Source organism: Plectropomus leopardus, chromosome 7 (assembly GCF_026936395.1).
Source record: "Plectropomus leopardus strain MGB_pleo_1.0 chromosome 7, ASM2693639v1, whole genome shotgun sequence".
In the NCBI taxonomy this organism is placed as follows: Eukaryota; Metazoa; Chordata; class Actinopteri; order Perciformes; family Serranidae; genus Plectropomus; species Plectropomus leopardus.
In genome coordinates, this window is record NC_142182.1 from 29,370,115 (window position 1) to 29,377,780 (window position 7,666).

The 7,666-nt window shown below is 41.7% G+C and overlaps 1 protein-coding gene across 1 annotated transcript; it reads left to right on the forward strand.

The window, feature by feature from the left end:
• On the forward strand, positions 1 to 7,666 carry hsp90b1 (heat shock protein 90, beta (grp94), member 1). The gene is made up of 18 exons (XM_088080417.1): positions 1 to 159; positions 666 to 768; positions 1,088 to 1,229; positions 2,143 to 2,259; positions 2,353 to 2,684; positions 2,915 to 3,026; positions 3,147 to 3,278; positions 3,564 to 3,680; positions 3,765 to 3,902; positions 4,002 to 4,079; positions 5,044 to 5,109; positions 5,439 to 5,708; positions 5,830 to 6,075; positions 6,217 to 6,353; positions 6,491 to 6,569; positions 6,694 to 6,849; positions 7,193 to 7,294; positions 7,403 to 7,666. The coding sequence occupies exons 1-18, from the start codon at positions 111 to 113 to the stop codon at positions 7,427 to 7,429; spliced, it is 2,403 nt and encodes an 800-aa protein (XP_087936543.1). The 5' UTR covers positions 1 to 110; the 3' UTR covers positions 7,430 to 7,666.

A 7,666-nucleotide genomic window follows, 5' to 3' on the forward strand; every position in this document is an offset into this window, starting at 1 on the left:
GAGAGGTAGCTTGTCAGTCTCTCTTGTAAAAGCGGTGCTGCGTGCACTTATCTCCCGGCTTTTGTCTCAGGAGCTGAAGATACACATCGTCATTCAAGCTCTATCTCAAAATGAAACGACTTTGGGTGATAGGGCTTCTCTTCGCTCTCTTTGCCTTTGGTGAGTGGCGGAAAGATTTTGCTATCTCGTCTCACTTTTTATCACCCAACATTTTAGCTAACATTAGCCAGTAAGCTAGCGTTAACTTGCGTTTGTGCTTCTTGTCTGCCAGATACTTCACATATTTGTATCCCTAAAGCTTATTTTTCTTCCATTTGGTAATGATAGACAGCATTTGGGTTTCTGCACATTCCCTAGAGTAACGCTAATATCTGTAATTTCTCATCTCCTTTCGAGAAGTTTCTACTATGTAAAAGGTGTTTGATACAAGCGAACATTACCATTTAAACTCGTCGCTCTTGCATTGATGTAGCTATATACATATACCAGCTGAGAAAAAAGCCAGCCTACTTAACAGTACACCTTATTTTTTGTGTGATTTCGATCACGTCTGTGCAGAGCTCCATGTTAAATCAGCTAATCTTAACTGCGATACCTTTCTCTAGATACACCTGCATGCATTAGTAATGGGCGATTTAATTCAACAACTTTTTGTCCCTTTGCAGCTGCTGTAAAGGCAGAGGATGAGGTTGACATCGATGGTACAGTAGAAGAGGATGTTGGTAAAAGCAGAGATGGCTCCAGAACAGATGATGAAGTGGTGCAGAGGTGGGTTGAATATCTTTTTTAGAAAATATGCTTGCTGAGTAAACTGTGGGTGTCCATATCAGAATATGTCAACCAAACAAAGTTAACCACACAAGGTCAGTGTGACCAAGCTTGTGCACACATACGCTCTTAGCAACCCTTGAATTGTAGTAGTGACAACGTTCACTGCATGCCCCTTATTAAGACTAGGCAATGTTATTTGTCTTGGATTTAACCTGGACCCTGATCCCTGGAGGGGAAAACAGATTTGCATGTTGTTTGCTGGCACCTGTGATTTGTTGATGTGAACCTCCCTGATCTCACCTGTGTTTGTCCCCAGAGAGGAGGAGGCTATCCAGCTGGATGGATTAAACGCAGCTCAGATTAGGGAAATCAGAGAAAAGTCAGAAAAACATGTCTTTCAAGCTGAAGTCAACCGGATGATGAAGCTGATTATCAACTCCCTCTACAAGAACAAGGAGGTGAGCAGGACTAAATGGCATCTTAATTCACAAACATCAGTTGTGCTTGATTACTTGTATGGTATTTAGCGGTGTGCCACCAGTTCTACATTTTGGTATATTATGATGTTCTGTCATTGTATTGTCTTTGTTCTGTCAAAGAGGTATTAAGTTAAATTAATGAGGTAGGAGTGAGGGGTGATGTTGCACTGGATTCCATTATAGAAATGTGTTTCTAACATTCTTCCCCCCTTATTTGTGTCAATGGGTTGGGCATATAATTAGAAACACCTCAGTATAAGGAAGTCCAGTGCAACACTGCTGCAAACTACCAAATCAATAATTTGCATTAGTTAAATTGAAACTGTCTGACAGTGTCAGGAAAAAGTGGACATTATCTTTGCAAAGGTAGGAGTTATGGTTCAGCTGTTGTTTTTGATACCAAGTAAAGATTTCATTGATGTATGATACAAATTAAAACAGAGCTGTATTTTAAACAATGCAGGAGAAACTCATACTGGCCTGTAATCTGACTCACCTGCCATTTTATTTCACTTTTAAAATGTATGGCAGTATGGAACAACAAGTTAAATATGAAAACAAACGTAATTTAAAAAAAGACACCAATGCAGAAATCAGTATTTGCACCTGCCAAATTTTGTGCTATGCAGTTTTGAATACATATTCCAGCAACTCTGTATTAAAAATTAGACAGTTACTCTCAGCTGCCATTGATTAAAAGGAGTAGCATCATGTATGAGGGCACTCCTGCGAGTCTTTCATCTGATGGTACTCACAGTTTGAGATCTGGAGGAGAGTGTCTCAGCTGGTTGGTCTCAGACTGGGCAGGGTTTTTGTGCCATCATTATGATGTGTCTTACAGACCTCTTCTGAAAAGGCTAAATTGATGTCAAAATCATTTTTTTTCTTTCAGATCTTCCTTAGGGAGCTGATTTCCAATGCCTCTGATGCTCTGGATAAGATTCGCTTGTTGTCTCTGACCAATGAACAAGCAATGGCCTCCAATGAAGAGCTCACCATCAAAATCAAAGTATGCACAAGAAAGAAACCAAATTACTGTGTGTTGCAGTCCTTTTTGGTCCTTGCTCAACCAAAGCTTTAACTGTATCATTCCCGTCTACAGTCTGATAAGGAGAAGAACATGCTCCACATCACTGATACTGGTATTGGAATGACCAAAGAGGACCTGGTGAAGAACTTGGGCACCATTGCTAAATCCGGCACCAGCGAGTTCCTGAATAAGATGTCAGAGATGCAAGCTGAGGATCAGTCAACCTCAGAGCTGATTGGCCAGTTTGGCGTTGGTTTCTACTCTGCTTTCCTCATTGCCGACAAAGTCATCGTGACATCCAAACACAACAATGACACACAGCACATCTGGGAGTCCGACTCCAGTCAGTTCTCTGTCATTGAGGACCCTCGCGGGGACACACTGGGCAGAGGAACCACCATCACGTGAGTTTACATCTAGTTTTTATTCATCTGTCGCTATTTTAGCTTCTCTTTTAGCATTATGATCAGCTGCTGTTAGTCATTTTGCTCTTCACACCTCTCATTGTGTCCCCAGAATACAGTCAACACCTACACAACTGGACCATAAATGCTGTTGGCTTGTTACAACTGTACTCTCAAATAATAGAATAGTGTCGACTCTGAAATTAAATCTGATCTTTGTCTTTCTTCAGACTGGTACTGAAAGAGGAGGCCTCAGACTACCTGGAGCTGGACACCATCAAGAACCTCGTCAAGAAATACTCTCAGTTCATCAACTTCCCCATCTATGTTTGGGCCAGCAAGGTGATTACTTAAGACACCTCCTCCCTCAGATTTGATCCCAGCACAGTTGTATTATGCAACTCACAAAATATGGAAATGAAAAACTGGCTGTTACATAATCTCTTTCCTTGGACATGGCAGACGGAGACAGTTGAGGAGCCCATCGAGGAAGATGCAGATGCAGCAGAGGAACCAGAGAAAGAGGCTTCTGAGGACGAGGCAGAGGTTGAGGAAGAGGAGGAGGAGGACAAAGACAAGCCTAAGACAAAGAAGGTAGGAGTTTTTTCCCCCTAAAATCAATATTTTTCAAAACAATGATGTATTGTAAACACAAGACATCTCAAGCTTTGAAAGATTCTAGTAAAATCTGATGAATTTCTCACTACATTTGAACATTTGAACTATGATGTCTCTTGAGAATATTCTTATGAATATATGGAGAGGCAGTAAAAATAAAATTCTGATTTGGGCTTAGCCATTTAATTAATGTAATTATAAATGTCCTTTTGAAAAGGAATACTTTCAGACCATTACAGAAACTCGATGTGTTTGTTGCAGGTTGAGAAGACTGTGTGGGACTGGGAGCTGATGAATGATATCAAGCCCATCTGGCAGAGACCACCTAAGGAGGTTGAGGAGGACGAGTACAAAGCTTTCTACAAGACGTTCTCTAAGGTGGGCACCTGAACAGTAGCGCTTTGTCAGACAAACCTCAACGTGTTTAGTTTTATTGATTCAAACAGTTTCACGCTCCAACAGGACAGCGACGACCCTCTGTCCCACATCCACTTCACGGCTGAGGGTGAGGTTACCTTCAGGTCCATCCTGTTTGTGCCCACGTCAGCTCCCCGCGGCCTGTTCGATGAGTACGGCTCCAAGAAGAATGATTACATCAAGGTACGCAGCAGTATCGCTGTCCATTTTAGGGGACTGTTTTATGCTTATAGAATGATAAGCAGACATTTCCTAAACTTTATAAATGTCTTTCCGTCACAGCTGTTTGTGAGGAGAGTTTTCATCACTGACGATTTCAACGACATGATGCCCAAGTACCTGAACTTCATCAAGGGAGTGGTGAGTGATTTCTAACTCTACTTGAGACACTGTTGGGCACTAATTTAGGGCTGCTCGACCATCATAATCACAGTTATTTTAGTCAGTTTTGAGATCACAGATACTTTTTGACTTTGGGATCGTCATGCATTAATTAAAGTTGTTGTCTGCACTAGTGGAATTCTTTCAACTTTAAAAATAATTAAACTGTAAATTGGCCATTGGCCATCACTCTTACTGTAGCAATTCAGGCACGAAGAAAAAAAACCCCACATCAGTCATGTAATGTTATTCTCCATCATGAGACTCAAACCTATTAATAATTCCTCAACTGCAGCTTGCGCTCATTTATACACGGCAGACATAATGGACTTATTATAATGTACACTTGACAGCACATATCAGCCGAGTTCAAGCACTTTTACCATGTTTTGATTCAGCTTTCTCTGTGACGTATCTGTGAGTGGTCCGATATCTGCAGCGATTAGCACTGTATAGTGTTAGTTAATACTTTGGCACAATCTGAATCTGCAGTGAGAGACTTCCAGACTGCTATGGGGCTTGCCTTAGAATTTGTTTTTGTCTTTTTCTGCTAATCGACACATTTGTGTGATGCCATTATGAGTAAAATTTTAGCCACCATCCTGAGAGCTGTACCTCAAAACCTACTGAGAGCTCCACAGGCTGCACCTGCAGTGGCTATGGTGGCAGCGTGTTATTTTTACAAAGGAAATCACTTAAAGGGTTTGAAAAGATGCCTAATTTAGCAAGAGAGCTGGCAAAACTGAGAGCAGCACTGTGAAGGAAAGACAAAATGACAGTGTCAGCGTTTCATCTCGATTATTTTGTTTTTATAATTGTTGGAAGCCAAAATCCCAATTGAAAGTCACATTTTGTTAATTGCACAGCGCTATGCTAACGTAAATTGTTTGGTCTTTGCCCAGAAATCACCTGCACTGTAATTCACGGAAATTTATTTTGCCAGGTTGACTCTGATGATCTTCCCTTGAATGTGTCAAGAGAGACTCTGCAGCAGCACAAACTGCTCAAGGTGAGCTTCACATCTTATATTAACACAACTAAATTCTGTGTATATTATTTTTCAATTTTTATCTGTAAAAGTCACTTTCCAGTGTATTCTTTATTTAGTCTTCAGTGTATGTGGTCTATATTGACTAGTCTCTGAAGGCCTTTTCATTTCCCTCTTTAAATAAATGCAAAAAGATATTGATAAGCTATCAGGAAAATGACTATTTGTGTAGCTCATGTCAAAACAGAAGTCAGAAAGAGCTTTACAGGAAGAAAAAAGATTAGGTTTATGGAATATTAAACTAAATGTAAAGGGATAAAAGATGTAGTGTTTTTATCTTCTCTGTTCAGGTTATCCGCAAGAAGCTCGTGCGTAAGACGTTGGACATGATCAAGAAGATCGCAGAGGAGCAGTACAACGAGAAGTTCTGGAAGGAGTTTGGAACCAACATCAAGCTGGGCGTCATCGAGGATCACTCCAACAGGACCCGTCTGGCCAAACTGCTGCGCTTCCAGACCTCCAACAGCGACACGGAGGTGGCCAGCCTGGAGCAGTATGTGGAGCGCATGAAGGAGAAGCAGGACAAGATCTACTTTATGGCTGGCACCAGCAGGAAGGAGGTGAGCGAATATATTTGTGTTATTTGGTTGCGTTAAAATGCTCAGTTACGCAAACTGTCATGCACACAAAGCATGCAAATTGAACAGCCTTGCACTGATCATCCTGTTTTCCCCTCTGCAGGCTGAGTCTTCTCCTTTCGTGGAGAGGCTGCTGAAGAAGGGCTACGAGGTGATCTACCTGACAGAGCCTGTGGATGAGTACTGCATCCAGGCACTGCCCGAGTTTGACGGAAAACGCTTCCAGAACGTTGCAAAGGAGGGCGTCAAGTTCGACGAGAGTGAGAAGACCAAGGAGAAGAGGGAGGCCCTGGAGAAGGAGTTTGAACCTCTCACCACTTGGATGAAGGACAAGGCCCTGAAGGACAAGGTAAAAAATTTTGCAATATTCATGACGTTGCAAATAAACACCAGCCACAGTGGTGATAACATTTGTCTGCAGCTGCTTGCATGTCATTTGCGTGTCAGTCCGTCAGTCACATTAATAATTACGATGCCGTCTTTCCCGCAGATCGAGAAGGCCGTCCTTTCTCAGAGACTAATCGATTCCCCCTGCGCTCTGGTCGCCAGTCAGTACGGCTGGTCAGGAAACATGGAGAGGATCATGAAGGCACAGGCTTACCAGACAGGAAAAGACATTTCTACAAAGTGAGTAATGATCCTGTGCTTTTCCGCAATGTTGATGCTCATTATCGCGGTTGTAAAATGCAAATGCAGAACATGTTGTGGCTCGCTCGACTGTTAACTGGACTTATATGATAATTCCCCTCTTGTCTCCTCTTCAGCTATTATGCCAGCCAAAAGAAAACATTAGAACTCAACCCCAAACATCCTCTCATCAAACAGATGCTTAACAGAGTCAATGTAAGTCTGATCACTGTCACTTCACTATATTTGTACTGTTATAATGATGCCATATCATGTAATCATCAAGTAACTTACTGCTTTTATAAAACCTGACCTGTTTGTTTTCCTTCATGTCCTTCAGGAGGACAGCGAGGACCAGACAGCGTCAGATCTGGCTGTCGTTCTGTTTGAGACGGCCACGCTGCGCTCAGGCTACCAACTGGCTGACACAAAGGCTTACGGAGAGAGGATAGAGCGCATGCTCCGGCTCAGCATGAATGTACCCCTGGATGAACAGGCAAGTCAACGCCAGCTGTCACCGTGGAAACATTTGCATAGCAAAGTTTCCACTGTGCATGAGTCCATAAGCTATTTTATTAGTCCCACAGCAGGGAAGTTTGCATCGACGAGTAGCAAAGGGGAGAATGCATTAGTGGTAGCACAAAGAAATATTATCAGTAAACGATACAAAGCAATATATGATTAGTTACAATTTCCCTTTTTGGTGGTGTTCTTTGTGTTTGTAAACATTTTAGACATCCTGACCATTCAGGTTGCCCAGTCGGATTATTTTAGTTAAGCTCAGTAATGGTTGAAGATTTTGGGGGTGTTGTGTTATAAATTATGCAACTTTTCTACAGATTGAAGAAGAGCCAGAGGAGGAGCCAGAGGAGGAGCCCGCAGAGGATGACTCTGAAGATAAAGAGGAAATTGTAGATGACGATGATGATGATGAAGAAACGGTGAGAACACATGATGTAGCATCTTCTTCAGTATATAAAATGATCCAATGCTGGATTTTTTTTTTCTATTGCTGGTGCATCATAACTTAATTTTTTTTCTCTTAACAGACAACATCAGAAAAAGATGAACTGTGAAGCACTGAATGGAAGAGCATGTAACAATAGAGCTGGAAATGGATTTTGAGTCTCGTTCCAGCGCTGCCGTGGTCGATGTTATCCTGGGTTGGGGTTTTTTAAGGCGAGCATTGTTTGTTTGTTTTTTTTTTTTTATCACATTCCTCATGACTGTAAATTTGTTAATATTTAACTGACCTGTTTATGGAAAGAAGCGATCCTGTCTCTTGATCGAATAAATTTTTCCTGGAAAAAGGA

Coding starts and splice junctions, on each gene's coding strand:
- hsp90b1 (XM_088080417.1), top strand. CDS start 111: ATGAAACGACTTTGGGTGATAGGGCTTCTCTTCGCTCTCTTTGCCTTT. Junction 160..665: donor CTTCGCTCTCTTTGCCTTTG/GTGAGTGGCGGA, acceptor GTCCCTTTGCAG/CTGCTGTAAAGGCAGAGGAT. Junction 4,080..5,043: donor TGAACTTCATCAAGGGAGTG/GTGAGTGATTTC, acceptor TTATTTTGCCAG/GTTGACTCTGATGATCTTCC.